At 42.9% G+C, this 18,693-nt stretch overlaps 2 protein-coding genes across 3 annotated transcripts; both read left to right on the top strand.

The window, feature by feature from the left end:
- The first annotated feature begins 11,414 nt into the window (after positions 1-11,414).
- On the top strand, positions 11,415-13,553 carry LOC112347256 (pentatricopeptide repeat-containing protein At4g39530-like). Its single transcript, XM_024677877.1, has one exon. It carries the CDS (start codon positions 11,415-11,417, stop codon positions 13,551-13,553), a length of 2,139 nt encoding a protein of 712 aa, XP_024533645.1.
- Positions 13,554-16,210: 2,657 nt separating this feature from the next.
- Positions 16,211-17,562, top strand: LOC9651743. 2 transcript variants are annotated; one of them, XM_024677796.1, is made up of 3 exons: positions 16,211-16,246; positions 16,315-16,842; positions 16,893-17,562. In XM_024677796.1, the coding sequence occupies exons 1-3, from the start codon at positions 16,238-16,240 to the stop codon at positions 17,529-17,531; spliced, it is 1,176 nt and encodes a 391-aa protein (XP_024533564.1). In that variant the 5' UTR covers positions 16,211-16,237; the 3' UTR covers positions 17,532-17,562. The 2 variants fall into 2 exon arrangements, with proteins under 2 accessions (XP_024533564.1, XP_024533563.1); XM_024677795.1 differs by having other exon boundaries at positions 16,219-16,842.
- The last annotated feature ends 1,131 nt before the right edge of the window (positions 17,563-18,693 follow it).

The following is an 18,693-nucleotide window of genomic DNA, read 5'->3' as shown; positions in this document are numbered from 1 at the left end:
CAATCGAGCAAATAAACAGCAATCGCGGTCCAGATCCTCCATTTGAGCTTTGAAACTGTGGGCTTGTCCAGAAGAAGTTTGGGGACCAAAGTGATCAAACAGAGCCCTTGGATTCCTGAGAAACCAATTCCCCACAGAGGAAGTAACCATAGGAGAAAAAGTTCTTTTCCACGCTGGCAGTCCACGTGTGATTCTTGCGTGGCAATCCCCTTTACAGCTCCCCGACCTCTTTCGAACAAGCCCTTCCCAACCTGTCAAAGCAGAGCGTGTTTCTGGAGCTTGCTCACCTGGAAAGCCACCAGTGAGACTACGGGAGGAGACCTCACACTAATCTACACGAAATGTCCTCGTGTCTAGAGCAAGGATCTGGATTTCGTGTCACAGGGAGTACTAATATGACCACACACTCAAGGTGCCATTTTATAAGTACGTTTTTCATGTCGCAGTCGTTTACATGACTGTACTTGATGGTCGGAAAGAACTGGAACGCGTTTCACAAACGGTTGGTTTAGTCAGAAATATCACGTAAGGTTTCACTTTTTGTTTGCAGGTGTTCATATCAGTAAGTCCAGGAAAACCTATGCAGGACTCTCTTGGTGGCAACACCAGACTGTTATAATAGGTATGCCTTTTGATTTTAGTTTATGTGCAGATTCTAACGCAGAAGAAACTCTCAACACTCCGAAGTATGCTAATCGAGCTCGAAGTGTTTTTAGCTGCCGAACACGTCAGAGGCATACTCGTTTACTTGCAGGTAAATCATAGAACTTCTAAAACTGAGACAGCAAATTGAACTTCTACAATATCAACTTCTTTGTGCGCCCAGGTTTGTCATGTCGATACAAAACGGTTTTCTTGATCTTGCTCCTTTGCAGATACTTGAGAAGAAGGTATGGATCGAAGCGAGAAATGCTGAATTATATTTGGAGCTTCAACCGCAGCATGCTCTTCATGCTTGTGTGTTGTTTCAGGCAGAGATGAAGTCGTTCGCAAAATCTGGCTCTACGGTTCTACAACAGCATTTCGAAAGAAAGTTGGTGGGGCTCGAAGAAGAAGAAGGCATTGGAGGTAAGTTAGTTCCCCTATAGTCATTTTTTCCTTACTCAAAGCTGTAGAGGCATAGACATGTTTGACTTTCCGAGCTGGAAAATCTTGCTGAGCAAACACAGAAAATGCAAGATTCATACATTCAAAAACTTAAAGAACTCGAGGCAAGTATATTTTCCACTACCAAGATAATCAGTCGCACTTGCTCAAACAACAGTGATGAGCCTGCTAGACGTTTGACGAAATCCAAAGGTGTGCTCTTCTTGAATCTTGTTTTACTCTTTTATACGTGGTATGAAGGTGCAATTGCAACAAAAATAAAGCAAAAACATGAGCAGTTCTGGTTGTGGAAGGCTGAAGAACTGTTACAAATCTGTACCAGCATTTATTTTGACTAGTTTCGTAAATTCTTTGTGAACGTTGTTTCAGTGGAAGACAGGACGCTGCCTCGCAGGTTATCTGGGCGGGAGGCAGGTCCGTGGCAAGATTGTTGTTTTCTGTTACTCTAGCTCGAGGCACTGGGCAGGCACTGGGCAGGCATTTGAGCAGACAATGGACACGCTTTTCAGGTCATAGCTGTGTTTCTCTCCTTTCGGATTTTAAAACTCTGATATACAGACGGATGATAAAGTCTTACGATCGAAGTGTCGTGTTCACGAAGTTCGTGCAGCTTTTGACAAGCAGAGTGAAGCGTAAGTTGAGGCCTTTATTGTTTGCAATGTGCGCCTCAACGGTTTTACTTTGATAAACTGTCAAAGCTAAAGGTATAATCCTTCATACAATACGCAAAACGGGTATACTACAAAAGTTTATCTTGTCTACTGATGCTGTAATCGTTTACCGAAGCACGGGCAAGCTGGTTTACTTGAGAACATGCTGAATGCATCTTCAGATGCATTGGTTTCAATGGCATCGGAGATCTCTGAAGCCAAAGAGAGCGCGAGCTCAACGGTCATGCACGATGGCTCCATTTAAATGCTGCGTTGCGATTTTTTTCGGTGCAGCTGTATGTGCTTGGTATGGAATTTCTCTGTCTATAAATAAGAAGCTAACACCAGATGCGATCTTCAAGTCGGGGAGACGGAGATACTGAAAGAGGAAGCTGTTGCCGTGGCCCTTGCTGCAGCGACAAAGGTAGATAAGTTTTTTTTTGGCGTTTGCTGACACCAAGACTATTACTTTCCTCAGGCTGGTGTTGAGGTGAGATGGAGGAGCTGCCGTTGGGTTTCTCCAATCTTGCAGAGCCATATTACAAACACTAGCGTTGATGGTTCGTCAGATTACGACGTCCGAAAGTCTACTAAATAGTAGAATGGCTTGACTTGCAGCTGGTCCCTCTAGTCTGGACTAATGACAAGCAGTCAGGGTTTTCAAATGAAGCTAAGGTAAAGTCATCAGCAGCGGTGGTCCTTCCACTTCCAAAGTGGTCGGTCTGCTGGAGATTACTTGATCAATCAAGGATGGGACAGGTTACAGATTTGATGCGAGGTGTTGCGATTGAGAGTCTGAAAGGTTTGCAACTTAAAATCTACAACTTTATGATGCTTCAGACAACAGGAATCGAAATGTATCAGGGATACTTTGAACAGATGGATGGATAGCAACATATTTTTACCCCTATCCAATTTAAAACTTTTTTAAACACTTCTTAGTATATTCTAGTTTATTCTAATGGTTGAAAAATTATTTTGTGTTTATAAATTATAACTATGTTTATAATATAAATTTTTAAATAGGAATAACACTATTAAGAAAATCAAACATTCAAGGCACAATAAATTATTATTTTTGTGTATAAAATGCATCGTAAAATTTTTATTGGTAGAATGGACTAACTCAATTCTTATCAGTTCCTGGCAGTTTTTTGAGAGAATACCTTAAGCATGCACAAGAAACATGGATACATTTCACAGACCATGAAAACCTCCAACAATGAAGCAGGGAGACAACAACCACTCCAAGTTTACAGGTTCTACTGGCAAGCAGACAAGGTAAGCAACGACATGCTTGATTTTACTCACTCCCTGGCAAGGAAGAAAGCTGCTAAAGTGATAGCTGCTCTAAAAGCCCATCTAGCAGAGAAGGATCGAAGCTCTAAAGCAGAAGCAAAGACCATCCCCAAGACCCCTTGGTCGTAAGATTTTTGTTATCTTTATAGATTCTCACAGATAAGGAAACCACGAGGTTTCCAGGTTTTAAAGGATTTACAGGAGGCCTTCCAGCGACATTGGGCTCATCATCCAGAAGCTGTTTCAGAGAACATTTAACGTGCAGCTACTGGTGAAAAGCATAAAAAGACGGGATAGCATGTCTTCACTTTGAAAATGTGATACTTGAATTATATAATAATCACTAGCAAATCATGGTACTTTAACTCGAACACTCTCTGTCAGCCATGAATCCAAGAACATACAGATACCTGTGTTATCCACAACCCCAAGTAGACCTGAAACATCTAGTCGAGGATATATATTATTTAGCTTTAGTAACTGCAGTGGATAAATGGTTAGCCTTTGTCTGGACACTTTGGAAATTCATCACATCTGTTGTAACAATCAACTTGAGGGAACCATAGTTTGCAAGTTCTCTTACTCGTTTGGCACCCTTGTCATCTTTTTCCTGCTTCACACGTTGTTTGTATCCTTGACCTTTCTTCTTGTGCAAAAATAACTTACTAAAATCCAATGTAGAACTGGCCTCTCTTTCCATCTTCAACTGTGCAGCGCATAAAATAAAATTATCCCCCTCAAGTGAGTTCCCAAAAGTCATAAACCACCAAAGGTCAGGGCCACAACTCCTATTCTTGCTAGTAGAAAAGAAAGTAAAGAAGTCATTCTTACATTCTGTCACACTTTGGATCCAATCCATCAACCTAAAATCTTCAGTCTCTGTCCCTAAGAGGTTTTCATGATCAATCTTCGGCCTTGCCAACCTTACAATCTTACAATATATATCTGGGATCTTCTCAGTGTTCCATGGCGAAAACAAATCCATCAAACATCTGCCATCTAGCTGCTCGGCTATCATCTCTACTACTGCCCTTTCATAAATAGCACTAGAACTTAGCTCTGCTTTATCTGAACAACGGATATGTTCCAAGCAAGAGTTCTCCTTATAGTAGTGCCACAAGGCATGACAAACCAGTGGCTCTGCAATCTCCACATCACAACCCTCATTTGCTGTAGCATGCCCAATTACTCCATCTTCACCCTTATATACCCACTGCATGAACCCCTTCCTATGCAACCTTGCGAGTCCAAACTCCACAAGTGATAGCGTTGGATTCAGAGAGACAGTCTTTCCTGTGCCAAAGAAATAGTTTGCTACCACGGTCTGGACTAGTGCTTTTACGGACAAGAGAAAAGAACCGGTAAACATCTTCTAGCAGTGTCCTGTTCACTGTCTTCATAATTTTTGTTGGGCGTATCCTGTCACCATTGTGGTCTAAAAGCGTTGAGGCACCCCTCTCTGATGCCATGTCCTTTGCAAAGTCTAGGAAGAACTTCGTAGCTGCAGATGGCTACAAACGATATACTGCTCAAGAGCGGTAACAAATTTCCGATATCATCCTCTGTACAGCAGCCCCAACCTCTCAAAGTCTATGGGACTGCAATCCTCCAGTATATTGCTAGCATATTGCTGCAGTAGCAGGGACTGACCATCCCGAAACTCGCCGAAGGTTGTATACCACAAACCGCTAACACGGTTCAGCGTAAACTGAGAAGAAGACTAACATCAGCCATGAAACACAAAAAACGGATACACAAATTATGGTAGACCATTAATCGTCCAATCCCAGATTAATAAATAGGAATAACATTAAACATTGTTACATGGAATGCATAGCAAATTATTATATATATAAAAAATAGGGTTTTCATTTTGGAAACAAAAAACAATAGAAATTGAGTTTTTCTCTTTTTCAAGTACAATATAAAGACATTGGTGGGTTGCAACATGAATTTATGCTCTATGAAACACTCTCTTGCAATTTTTATATCATCACCTTATTCGAAAAACTTTACACACAATTGATTTTCTTTACAGCTATGAATTCTTTCCTTACATCGTTATTGTAGACCCAATCTTCAAGTGATTGTAACAATGCCATCTTAGACTGGAATAGAGATCATTAGTCCAGGCACTCATTACTAATGCTTTCTAATATTTTGGTTTTCCTTTACTTTAGACTGCTATTGAATGATCTTCACAATTTTCTATGTTTGTGATCAACCTCTTTTTACAAGGATCACTCCTAAGCCATGCAAATCCATGCCACTGGATGAGTGAGTATATTGATGGTCCTCACCAGGAAATATTTCCATTTATCTTGTTGTGCAGAGAGTTTAAAGTATGAAGAGGTTGGTTTCAAATCGTGACATATAACAGCAAAGTCAATCATCAGAGACTTGTTTAGTATTTAGACACAGTGGCCTCCTCAACAAGAGAAATTTAGAAAGCAGAGCAAAGAAAACCTTGAGTAGTAAAGAATTCCAGTGGATCTTGTTGCTGTGGTGCTTGGAATTCAGTGGAAGTCTCAGCTTGGATATCAATCCCAAACTGGAACTTGCGAAGAATAGTGACGTTTTATTTGTCAAGGGCTCTACCTTAGTTGAGCTCGACCTGGTACGAGCTGGAAATACTCATGGGAGATTTTTGAGGACAAACCCCTCATGGTTTCATAGCAGGTGGAGAGGCTTGAGTCCCAAGTTTTGGTCAAGAAAACCAATAGTTAGATATGCTATTAAAACCATTTAAAAGAAAAATTGATTTTTATTCGATTCAATGAAAATCCTTAACACTGTCAATCAACCATTGCTCGACAAACAAGCAAATGTTTGTACTATCAATAACCCCGAGTAATGCTGGATTATGTTTTTGTTGATGATGTGTAGTGCTCAACTTTCTCAACTTTGTTGGAGGTTGCTTAGCTTTGAACTGGAACTTTGTCAAATCTACAAAATCCGTCGTCACCACAAGCTTGAGACACCCATAGTTTGCAAGTTCCCTCACTCGCTTTGCACCGTCCTCATCCTCTTTCCTCTTAACAACCTTTTTATATCCTTTGCCACCCTTCTTGTGCAAAAATAACTTGTTAAAATCCAACGAAGAGAAAGCGTTCTCATAATCACCCCTTGCCATTTTCTGGAGAGTCTTCATTTGCGCTGCACATATAATGAAAGTTGTCACTGGCACACCACTCGATTCTCCAGCACATTGAAGCTTGTCTGCCTGCTCACTAACTGCCGGTTTTGCCACTTGCGTAACTGTTAGAAACCACCATATATCTGGGGCGAAAGTCTTATTCTTGCCCGTTGAAAAGAAAGTAAAGAACTCGCCTTTACCGCTAGTAACACTGTTTATCCAATCGATTAATCGAAAGTCCTCCGTCTCCGTCCCGATGAGGTTCAGGTGATCAGTCTTCGGCCTGGCAAGAGTTGCAGTGTTGTTGTAGATAGAAGGAATTGGCTCCGTGTTCCACGATGAGAAAAGATCGGCCAGACACTTTCCATCTAGGTGCTCCCCAATCATCTCAGCAACTGCAGTTTCATAAACCTCCCCCATAGCACTGGCACTTAAATCAGCCTGCTGCAAGGAGGAATTCTCCTGAAAATAGTGCCACAGGGCACGACAAACCAGCGGCTCGAAGATCTCTACAGCTGGGCATTCTTCACTTGTGTCAGCATGCCCAATAATTCCGTCTTGCTGTCGATACATCCACTTCATCAGCCCGTGGCTTTTATAATGAACTCTCGCAAGTCCAAACTCCACCAGTGATAACGTTGGATTCAGCACGACCATCTTTCCTGTACCGAAGAAGTGGTTAGCGACAACTGATTGAACTAGAGCTTTCGCTGCCGCCAATTCATCGCTCGGGACTCCTGAAAAAAATCGGTAGACATCGTCGAGCACTGTCCTGTTCACTGTCATAACATCTGCAGGACTTATCCTCTTGCTTGGTCCCGTCCAAGGTGCACCCCTGTGACATTCCAATCATCAGTCGAGAAGCTCTGCCTGGCGAAATTTCACATACCTCATGGATGTTGTCTCTTTGGCATAATTCAAGAAAAACTCTGTAGCCGCGGTTGCAGGCGGGTTAAAAAGGATATACTGCTCAAGAGCAGTAACAAACGTCCGATATCTTCCTCTGTACAGCACCCCGAGCCTCTCAAAGTCTATGACGCTGCAATCCTCCAATATGTTGCTAGCATATTGCCGTAGGGACTGACCATCCCGAAACTCGCCAAAGGTTGTATACCACATGGTGCTCACACGGAATTTCATAGTCTGTGGACACAAACATTAGGCATGAAACACAGGAACTCATACAATATACCTCGGAGATGTGAGTGGCCACATGAAACGGTGATCTCCCAGTCCCAGCAAAGATTACTGTGTTGTTGAACCCAGCATCCTGGAGAGCGATAACAAACTTATCAAGCATTGAGCCCGTCTTCCCATCTCTTGTCATAAACCTGTCTTTCAGATATCTGTTCACCTCCTGGTAATCGTCCAAAATTATCGGCCCGTCCCAGGTGTAGGCACGGAGCATTATGCTCAACACGGACTCCAATGCAGGAAGATCATCTACTGACGTCACCAGCGTCAAGATGCACCCGGTTAAATAGGCCCAAGGATCAGCCTGAATATAATTGAGCTGCCGAGGCATAACCTGGTTGAAAAGAAATGTCAAATTGCTGAGTGGCTTGAGGAGGTCGTCACATTTGCGGTGAATGAAAAGCCTTGACAGGAGCACCGCCCTCAAACAGGTCTTGAGGGATGAAACTGGAATCAGACCTGTTGGATACAGTCTCTGCAGTGTCTCGGACACAACCAACAGGTCCCGGGAGCCATCAGCAGTAGGAGAACCGGAACACATGCCGGTGAAGTATAGACAGGTCTGCTGCGCTGCAATCTCGTATAAGCAACGCGTCTTTCCGGCTCCAGAGACGTCGAATAGAATCAAATGATCGGGGTTGCTAATTCTCATCCTTGAAAGAATCTCTCCAGAACCAAGAGGCTGCTCCAGACCATGCCACAAAAGACTCGGTTGCCAACTTCCCTGGACGTTTATCTGCCAAATTGGAACCTTGGTGAGCGAGAACTTTCTTTTGAATGCGTGCTCAGGGGTCATGCTGGAAATACTGCTAGAGAGTTCATCGCCAAACTTCTGTAGTATAGCTTCCACAACCCCTGCATAACAAACGCTATTAATAGAGGACAAACAGGCGTTGAGTACCTTTAGTAATGGGCTTTCTTCTCTCTATGCGTTGGACGACATGGATACAGCCAGCAACGACAGAGGAGAGTTGATCTCCAAACTTCTGTAGAAGCCCTGCAAAACAAACAAACGCTATTGATAAAGGACGAACAGGCGCTCAGTACCTTTGGTAATGGGCTCTCTTCTCGCCACTGCAAAATTACAAAAAATCGTGTTTAGAAGGAGCGACGAACGATGCAGTCAGACAAAAGATCAAAGCGCCACTTACAGCCAAAGACATATACCTTTTTCGAAGACATGGATACAATCTGCAACTCTTGGCACACGCTGTAGCTCCGCTATTACCTCCTGCCATCCATGCCTCCCCTGATGTTCCCTGCCAACGTAATACTTCAGGGGCTCTGGCGGCTGCCCATCGCTTAGGTACTCCAAGAGAGATTTTCCATCTGCACAGAGGCTAGGCCCCACGAACGAGTCCTCCACACCCTCACCATCTCGATCAAGAACTCCCTTTGGTAAATCTGGCCCTTTGGCCCTGAGAAGGACCACAAAATCGTCATCACTCGCCATATGTGAAAACCCTGGGTTTTAAAATCAACTTTTATCTTATAGAATAAAAGGTAATGTTATGGTGGTTGCCATCTTCGAATCCATTGATAGTTTCTTACCCAGCTCGTGCGATTACCACGGATTTCTGAACCGCTGGAACGATCGCTGGCGCTCCCAGGACGTGCATTGGGCCGCCAGGGAGGACGAAATCATTCTAGGCCACGAGTATTTGTAGAGATACCCCTCGCGCGCGCATTCGATGATCGATTCTCTTCTTCCATGTCCTGAGAGAACATGATGCGCGCGGGAGAGACGTGGTGCTCTTCTGGCAGCACCTCTACGACGGCATGACTGGACCGACGTGCAAGGGAGAGTCCCAACGCAGATTCAGCGCCTTCTTTACCACGAAACTCGACCGCGCTGGGTGATCTTCGCTGAGCTTGCGTGAGCAAAATACTTCGCCTCTTTCATCACTCTCCATTCATGCAATGGTCAGGTGTCCAGACCCGGAATTGCATCCTCGCCACGGTCTTTGATCAATGATGACATCACGATCGATTACACCATGACAGTCACTGCCGTCGCCACCGCCACCGCCTCACCTGAAATCCAGAGTTCTTTCCTCGCGTTCCTGTTGATGATCATTCACATGTTCTTAAGGTTTACATGTATGATCTTCCAGCAGAATTCCACTTTGGAATGCTCGATGCAGCAATCTCCGGTCGCTCGTGGCCTCGAAATATTTCCAGCCTTCCTAGCTATCCGGGCGGCCTCTACCAACAGCACAGCCCAGAGTACTGGATCCGTTGAGCTCAAGAGCCCGTGTAGTGTTTTTGCCATATCAAGTTGTGGCAGAAAGAAACTTCGAATGGGTCAGACTGATATTCCCAGCGGATATGCTGTACTTAACAGTCACAGGGCTTCCTGGAAATAGCATCTAGAACAATGTTAGACTTAAATCCAATGGTGACACATTATGGGATTTACGTGACAGAGGTATCATGTCTAGATTGCCAGTGCTGGTTTCCCAAGGTTTCTTCAGTCTGCAGCGCGAGTTTGGTGCTGTTGCATGAAAGTGGTCTGTGGAAGAGATGGTTCTCCATGGCGACAAGCTGTGCAGGGTAGCTTTCGACGTGGATGGATGTCGACCTTTTCCTGGTTGGATGCAAGAAGGGATGTCCATAATTCTTGTTGGCAACGATGGTTTCATGCTGGTCGATCTGGGTTGGGCTTATATTATGGAGCTGGATTGCTTGTTCGGCATCAAGTCAAGGAAGCTGCTTCGTCCGATGCCCCGACAAGGTGCGCTGCTGGCCCTCGAGGATTGTGGCCGTCTCATCAGGGGCAGACAGAATTAAAGCAAAACGAGGTGGAGCTACTACTTACCATGCCTGCTTGTAGCGTTTCGCAGCTATTGTCAAGCACTCGTTCAAGGCTTCTCTCCTGTTCTTTTGCAAGTTTATGCATCCGGTAGTCTCTTTTTTAGCTTTCTTCTTGCAATTGTCTTCGGTGTAAAAGCCATTCCAGAGCTGTGGCCAACGAGCCCACACTTGGATTTGTTTTTGCTGTGAAGGAGCGAAGGACTGCCAAAAAGACTTTGTCTGTTCTAAAGGAAAGAAACTCACTTGAAGTTGCTACTTACATTGATTTTGTATTGCACAGCCGGAAAGAGCTGCTGGTAATCCACTGGAACAGCTACTGTGTTGGCCTTAATTGGAGAACTCATGGCAACCTCAAGCATCTCAAAGAATGAAGTCCATGTTTCATATCAAGCAGCTGCAAAACGAGCTTGCAAGCCTTGGAGAACTTTGAAGGGTTACCAGTGTAAGTATTAATCTTGACAAAAGCTTTGATTACTTTCTCCTTGCTGGTTTCCATGGTGATCTTGAAATGGACCTGTTTAGCACCGGAAAAAAAAAACAAAACACACCTTTTATGTCAAATACAAAGCTGCGTTAGTTAATGCTGGCCCAAAAGATTGTTACAGATCTAAAAGTGGTACCTTCGTCTTGCAGAACGCATGACAAATCTGGACACGAAGAAAAACTTTTGCAGGAGAGAATGCCATGGCAAGATCCAGAAGAAAGCACTGATTAGAAATGAACAAAGAATGCACGAACTTTATATGCTTTGCTAATTGCATCCTGTGATCTTTGGGATCCTTGGGAGAGTTTACCTTGGGAAGGAGGTCAACCTGATTTGAGCTTTTATCCAAGCTCATCACGAGCAGCGCATGCAACGTTTTAATTTCCCCAAAACATTGCCGACAGCCTCTTTCCATTTTTCATTTTCGTGGATCGTTGCCAACCCTCAAGCCAGATGTTTTCTTTGGTCGCCTAGATCCCAGATGCGAATACCAATAAATAAGATGCCAACTATAAATCGTATAACCCTTTCCCTTTAGTATAAAGTTTCGTTTCTATTTTGTTAGGGTTCTTGAGCTAGGTAAGAGCGCCTCGCCCCCCGGATCCGTCCAAGAATGCGATGATTTCGACTCATCCGGGATTCGCCAGATGATCTACAATGAGAGCAGGTGTGGTTTCGCGTCTGAGGATGAGATTCTCGCGAGGGGCGGCCGATTTTCGTGAATCGGGGCATGCATTTGGGGAGAGGCTCCTGTCCGCTGGTCACGACGAGCAGGGTTGTCAAGAATCTCATCTTGGAGAGATGGGAGAGCTCTCGAAAGGAAATCCCCAGTTCGAGAGCTCAGCTCTTTCTGGCGGCCCTCAAGGCGTGTGGCGTCACGCGGGACTTGGACGCCGGCAGGTTTCTACACTCGCGGGTGATCGATAGCGTGGAGAAGCTCGATTTCTACGTGGGGAGCAGCATTATCAACATGTATGCCAAGTGTGGGAGCCTGGAGAATGCGCGCAGCGTCTTCCAGAGAATGCCGGTCCATGACATCGTCTCCTGGAACGCGCTGATGATGGCGCTGGCGGAGAATGGACAGGAAGAGCTGGCTATGAAGCTCTTTGCCGCCGCTCACGAGGAAGCCAACGCTCGAACTTTTGTGGCGGCTCTCAAGGCTTGCACGACTTTGGCTGCCAAAGAAGAGTGGAAGAAACTCGAGGATGGAAGGCTTGTCAAGGTGGAGTCTCTCCAGATCGGGACTGGGATCCATCACCGAGCGGAAAGAAATGGCTGGTGCTCCGACAGCTATCTCATGAACTCGCTGGTGGATATGTATGCGAAGTGTGGGAGCATGGTGGAAGCTCGAAGAGTTTTTGAGGCGATGGTGGACAAGGACGTGGTGTCTTGGAACGCGCTGCTGCTCGGATACGTTGACAATGGCGAAGGTGAGATGGCTTTGCAGTTGTTTCTCGCTTCTAGGATGGAGTGTTCTCCGAATTATCTGACTTTTGTTGCTGCTCTCAAGGCTTGCGCGGCGATGGCAGCGAAGGAAGGAGGCAGGATGCTGGGAAATGGGAGAGTTGCGATCAAGGTTGAATCGCTGGAGAAGGGAATGCGCGTCCACTCCCTCGCTGTGAAGAACAAGTGTGACAAAAACATGCTCGTCACAAGCGGCTTGATCGCCATGTACGCAAAGTGTGGGAGCATGAGAGATGCTCGGACGGTCTTCGATAGGATGCCTTGCCATGACCTGGTGCTTTGGAACGTTTTGGTGCTGGGATATGGCGAGAACTCGGAGGAAGAGATGGTTCTCGACTTGGTGTCAAGCATGACACTCAAGGGGTGTTCTATCACGTATGTTGCTGCGATCAAGGCCTGCACAGGGCTATCATCCAGAGAGGAAGGCAAGATGGTCGCCGGCAAGCTTGTGAAGAGCAAGTCTCTCGACGCAGGGAGAGCTATCCACTCCCGAGCAGCAAACTCTGGCTACGACTCGGTCTTGTTTCTCTCGACCAGCTTGGTGAACTTGTACGCCAAGTGTGGCAGCATGCCAGACGCTCGCAAGGTCTTCGACGCGATGCCTCAACGCACAGTAGCGGTCCACAACGCGATGATGCTCGGCTATGTGGAAAACAGGGAGGAAGATCAGGCTCTAGAGCTGTTCTTCCGCATGAAGTCCAAGGATGGAGATGGAGAAGGCTTGGAACCGGATTCTCTCAGCTTTATAGCGGCGCTCAAGGCCTGTGGTGGCATGATGGCCGCGGGTGCCGCGAGGAAAATCCACGCAGAGGTTTGCAGGGTCGGCATGGAGAGCTCGGCAGTGATGAGCAACTCTTTAGTAGACACTTATGGAAGATGCGGTCGCATGTCCGAGGCTCACGAGCTCTTCACTGCTCTAGCAACGGCGATGGACTCGGTCACCTGGACATCGCTCATAGCAGGATATAGCCGACTGGGCGACAGTGATCTTGTCTTCCATCTCTTCGACCAGATGCTCCTGGAGGGGTTGCAGGCCGACAAGCTCACATTCAATTCGGTCTTGAGCGCTTGTGCTCACGCTGGTCTGGTGGACAGGGGCAGGATGGTGTTCCAGGCGATGAGCTCCCCAAAGTTTGGAATCAAGCCGGACGTGGAGCACTACACCTGCTTGATCGATATGCTTGGCCGAGCAAACGAGCTGGAGCTGGCCGCTGAGGTATTGGACTCCATGCCGGTTAAAGCCGATGCTTTCGCGTGGACGACGCTGCTAGGCGCGTGTAACAAGTGGAACAATGTGGCCGTAGGACAGCTAGCGTACGATGAGTTACTGAGAATCGATGAGAAAGAAGGGGCAACGTACGTGTTGATGTCTAGTATCTATGGTCATAAATGTTCTCAACAATAATAAACGTTACTTAAAAACAGAAGATTTTATTGTTTAACTCTTCAAAATTTAATTATAGCAGTAAATTATTTATAAATAAAAAAAGAATATTGTTACTTATTTTATTTAAATTTCCAAATAAAAAATCTAATTTAACAGTAGAATTTAGGTTTCCAAAGATACAATTTAGTAAATAAATGTAGCACTTCCTTGTCACTTTTTATTCTGAATGCATTTCTTAGTTTATCAAAGATGGTCAATTCCAAATAAAAAACTCTAGCACATTATTAATGCTAGCTTAAATATACATTAAATAGCCATTTATTAATAAAACAAAGTAAGTATTAATAATATCTTTAATAAGTATGGCAATAAATATGTGATTATGCATGGGAGCATTATATATTTACATGTGTGGTTTTATTTATTTTTATTTTGAGTTGCATGCAAAAATATTACATACACAATCACTTTTCAATTACTTTATAAACAATCAAAACATAATTGTTTGTATAACATTTTATCATGGAGTATGCTATGTAAACATAAGGCATGACACCTTAAATTGCCACATTATCCTATATAACATGATGTCATCACAAATTTAACAAAGGTTTTACACAAAAAAGTATGCAACACAAGTTTTATGTAAGCAAGTATATAGTGGTAATTTATATTATATGAGATAAATATTCTAGAACTTTTCTTTTCCTTTTACAATATCATGTAAAGATGAAATTCATGACTGATCTGTAGAGCAATAGGTCAATAAATACCATCACCAAAGTGATTTATGGAGTAATAGGACAATAAGTACCATCACCAAAATTGAGGTATTGAATGAAAGATTTTTGTCTTGTCACAACATCACACATTATAATGGAGTGTTTAATTAGTGCTTTTTGGTCATGGCCACCAATTTTTGTTCCTTTAGCAAACATGTAAATGTTAATTTCTGTATAAATTAGTCATAAGCATATCATTACCTTCACCAAAGAAATAACCCCAATCATATAGCAATGGCAAACTTAACCTATAATATCCAAAATATACTCAAAAATTTAATTTACCCATTGGAAAACATCATGTTCAAAAGCCATAAGTCTAAACCTTACTAATGTGTTAAAAAAACTGATGTAGAGTTAATATTTATGCAATGCAAAAAAATGTATATTTAGACTTTGCTATGCATATATTGTAGGCAACAATGCATGCCTATGTGTAAAAGAAAAGTTGTCAAAATATTATTTAATAAGTCACACATGTATTACAACAATTTAAGCATATATATGTGTTTTTTTTTCATATATTTAGAAGATTGCTATAATTTTTTGTTAACCCACCCACCCTAAGTATACCTCCCCACAAAAGCTTTCATTACAAATTGCTTGCTATAAATAAGAGCTATTGCAATTTATAACATGAAAGCATGAAAACAATAAATCATTAACTACAATGTTTTCCATACTTTTCTATATTATAGATTTTAATATTACCTTATTTTATCCAGTAAAGTAGTATTTATAATGCATGGCTTTAGTATTTACTATACAATAATGACTGTTAAACAAAATAAGAGTTGCTTTATTTGGAATTGACCATATTCAATAAATTCATGAAAACTACTATTTCATATCTCTTTACTATTTTCTATATTTGTTAACACTAGCATGCAGATAGGTTTAATGTTAAGATTAAATTTTCATTTGGAGGTTTTATACTATTTCTAATAAATAAATATCTATCCAATTTCAATATGATGATTTATTATTTTATAATAAATATTAATTCACAGTGAAATTCTAAAATATTTATTTTATAATAATTTTAAATTTAATTTAATTTAGTTTTTGAATAAACTTATTATGATGATTTCTAGTAACATATTTAAAAGAAAAGTTAAAAATTTTCATATCCATACCACCAAAATAAGCAATCTTGCTAAATTTTAACTTTTTTTCAATACTTTGAAATATTTTACAAGATATTGAGATAATGTTTCACCACTAAAAGATTCTATTACAGTTGCATCACATTTAACAAGTAGTATAGTATTTTTAAAATTTTTAAGACGTTCATATGTTAATTTAAATGTTATTATTACTCCATTAATTTAGGAATAATATAGTTACATATGTTATAGTTATCTATGGATAATCTATCTAAAAAATTTCCATTACTATTGTTTAGAGCATAATGACAATATGTTTACTCATGTAAGAATTTGCAAAAAAGTTTTAGAGTTTCTATATATTTTACTTAAGAAAAACATTTTTTATTCCTTGAATGCAGCAATATTTGGTTTTCTTAATAGTAGTGTTTATTATTTATTAATCAAATTTATCAGTTGAAATTTTATAATCTATAAACTCAAAATTAATCTTATTAAATATCTAGATGGTAGAATAAACTAGAATATACTAGGAAGTGTTTAGGAAATTTATAAATTATAAACATTAACCTAACAACCGTTAGATAGTAGAATATTCTAAAATATTCAAGCATATTTTAGATATATCTCAGTTTGCAAAAAGTCTCACACCAATTTAACTTGTAAGTTTAGCGATTCCTTGCCATTGCTCAGCAATCAAGGAAGGGATCCAGGAAAGCTTATAGAGAACTACACGCTCAGATATATAAATCGGTGTAATGTCCAACGTGAGGAAATTGTGTAGCAAGCGTTTTATCGATTAATATGGCAATGAATGACACGGGTAAGTGTGATGTTCTCGTAGTCTCGCAGGATTCAGCGAGAGCTGAGATAGTTGGAATGTGTGTCAAGTCTATAATGGACGAGCAAGTCGACATGGATGTGGATCTGGAAGTAGACAATCCAAACCCTGAAGCTCTACATCTGGTGGACATTGAGTTTCTGGTCGAAGATCTGGCTGTAAGCTCCGAAGATCACCCGGTGATCGTCAAGCAGGTCCAGCACTCCTGCGCAATTCAGCCTCGAACTTCTGAAGTGATCAAGGTGCCCCTCCAGTTTGCTTACAAGAACGTCAAGCCACCGGGAAACAGTGGACCTGGGAATCCCAGCAGGAGTGGAAGCGCAGGAAGGATTATTCCATTCACGATTCGAGCGAGGGTGAATTGTTTCGAGGTCATCCGTGGGATGTTTGCCATCACCATCTCCAAGCTAAAGCAGTTCCTCACCATTGTCGATGACAAGCTTGGCATTGGGAAGCTCCGCAACTTTGTTCCTCCCACAGGGATGCTCAATGGATCGCGCTTCGTGAGAATCACTCCGGACGAGGTCATGCTCAGCCTTGAAGCTCGAGTCAAGAATGGGAATCCTCTTCCAATCCAGGTATAGACGAGTTCTCTTATTTTTTCTCATGTAAACTTCTGGATTTCCAGCTTGTCTACACGAACGTTTCCATGGAGATGAACAACAAGCTCCTCGATGTTCAGAGGATCGACCACAACATGACGCTCTCGGCTCGATCGTCACGAAAGGTGACGATACCGTACACTTTCTCGCTCAAGGATCACTTGGGTGAGCACGGGGGGCTGGAACCAGGAACAGTGGTGCCGTACTCCGTCAAGCTCGAGTACTGGTTCAAGGAGAACTTCCACGGCATGTACAAGGTTTCGGCTGAAAAGACTGGTGAGCTCCCCGTGCCAGCCAGATCCACCGCCAAGATCCAAGCCGCCTCGTTCAACTTCGACGAGCTGGGCCGACCCATCGCTAAAGTTTGCATGAAGCTCGAGAACAGAAACACTTTCAGCATCAAGGTCACCAAGCTCAAGTGTGAGATCATCCGAAACTCGGATGGGATCTGTGCCGCGACAGCGGAGGATGCATTCGTGGAGACGGATCGAGCGATGGAAGTCGAAGCTGGCGGGAATGGCAGCATCTGGATGGTAGCTTCGACCGGGACGAGCGAGGAGACGTTTGGATCGGCGTTATGGGACGTTTTCGCTGGAGACTATAGTCGCTTCACTGTGCTGGCCACAGTAGAGAGCGAGACAAAATTTGGAAAGATGGTATCTTAAGATCAAATATAACTAAGGAAAATTAAAGAAAGAGGTGTATGCTTCTTAAAGTTTTGTATCCTTGAAACTTGGGAGTCTCGAAACTGACAGTGTGGAATAACAAAGACGGGCGGCGTAATCGTGATGAATGCCAGCGATCAAATGACAGAGGCCCAGAAAATCTTGTGTACTGTACTTCGCGCAGACGCAGGTTAGCTTTGCTCCGATTGACTGTTGTCCACGGCTGTTTCTCACGACAAACTGCTCTTCGCAGCGGTTAAGACTTGCATAGACGCAGCCAAGGCTGACAGGACTCCTTTCTGGCGGCAAACACTTGAAGATGTTGACCGAGCATGCCTCCTCTTCGTTCGGTTTTGTTTTGCCCAGAGAATTGCAGGAAAGGATCCAAATGGAGAAGAACTTGGCACATACTGGTTTAACGCCAGCCGACTCAGAAGCGCTTGGAGCGCTTCTTGTGGTCTTCCGCGACATAACAGTCCGTCCCGATCTTTTCACAAGAGAGAAAAAGGGCGTTGGAAACTTCGACCAGAACAACAACACTTACATTCTTGTCCAGGTAAAAAGCTGGAGCCTCCGGCAAAACTGAGTAGAAAATTACCATGCCATCGTCACCGGTAGCCACAGCAACAGGCAGTTGCAAACAAAAGAAAGAAAATCTCTCTTTTTCCCTTTTTCCAGATCGAAAACTTCGCAAAGACAGGAATCATACATGACAATCAAACATTGCAACTAAGCCTCACTATTAGAGCCACTCTGGCAGACATGCCTTGACTTCAAGTGACTTTCGGGCATTCCAGGCACAAATTTGTGCTAACGCTTAAATAGAGAAGAACTTACCTGGTTCATAAACAAATCTGGCAGGTGTCTCTTCTATGGTGTCCTCCAGCATAGTTGCAGAACTTCTCGCAACACTGTACCAAACTTTTTCCCCTCGGTTATAGACTTTTTTAAATTTTTGATTTTTTGAGTTTCATGCTTATTATTTTATTTAATAACAGTTATTTGTATCATTAGTTCCAATATTTAAGTTGGTGTTTACATCTGGTGATCATTAGTGATGATTAATTGTCATTAATGATAATTGATTAACTAATTGATCCGGGGGCTCTTGCAGGTTCCAACCTGACTTCTCGTAAGCGCCACTTTCTACAGGTCCTGGTTT

This window comes from Selaginella moellendorffii, unplaced genomic scaffold, assembly GCF_000143415.4.
Source record: "Selaginella moellendorffii unplaced genomic scaffold, v1.0 SELMOscaffold_20, whole genome shotgun sequence".
NCBI classification, from domain to species: domain Eukaryota; kingdom Viridiplantae; phylum Streptophyta; class Lycopodiopsida; order Selaginellales; family Selaginellaceae; genus Selaginella; species Selaginella moellendorffii.
Note: the sequence above shows the minus strand (reverse complement) of the source record. Positions and strands in the feature narration are given on the sequence as shown.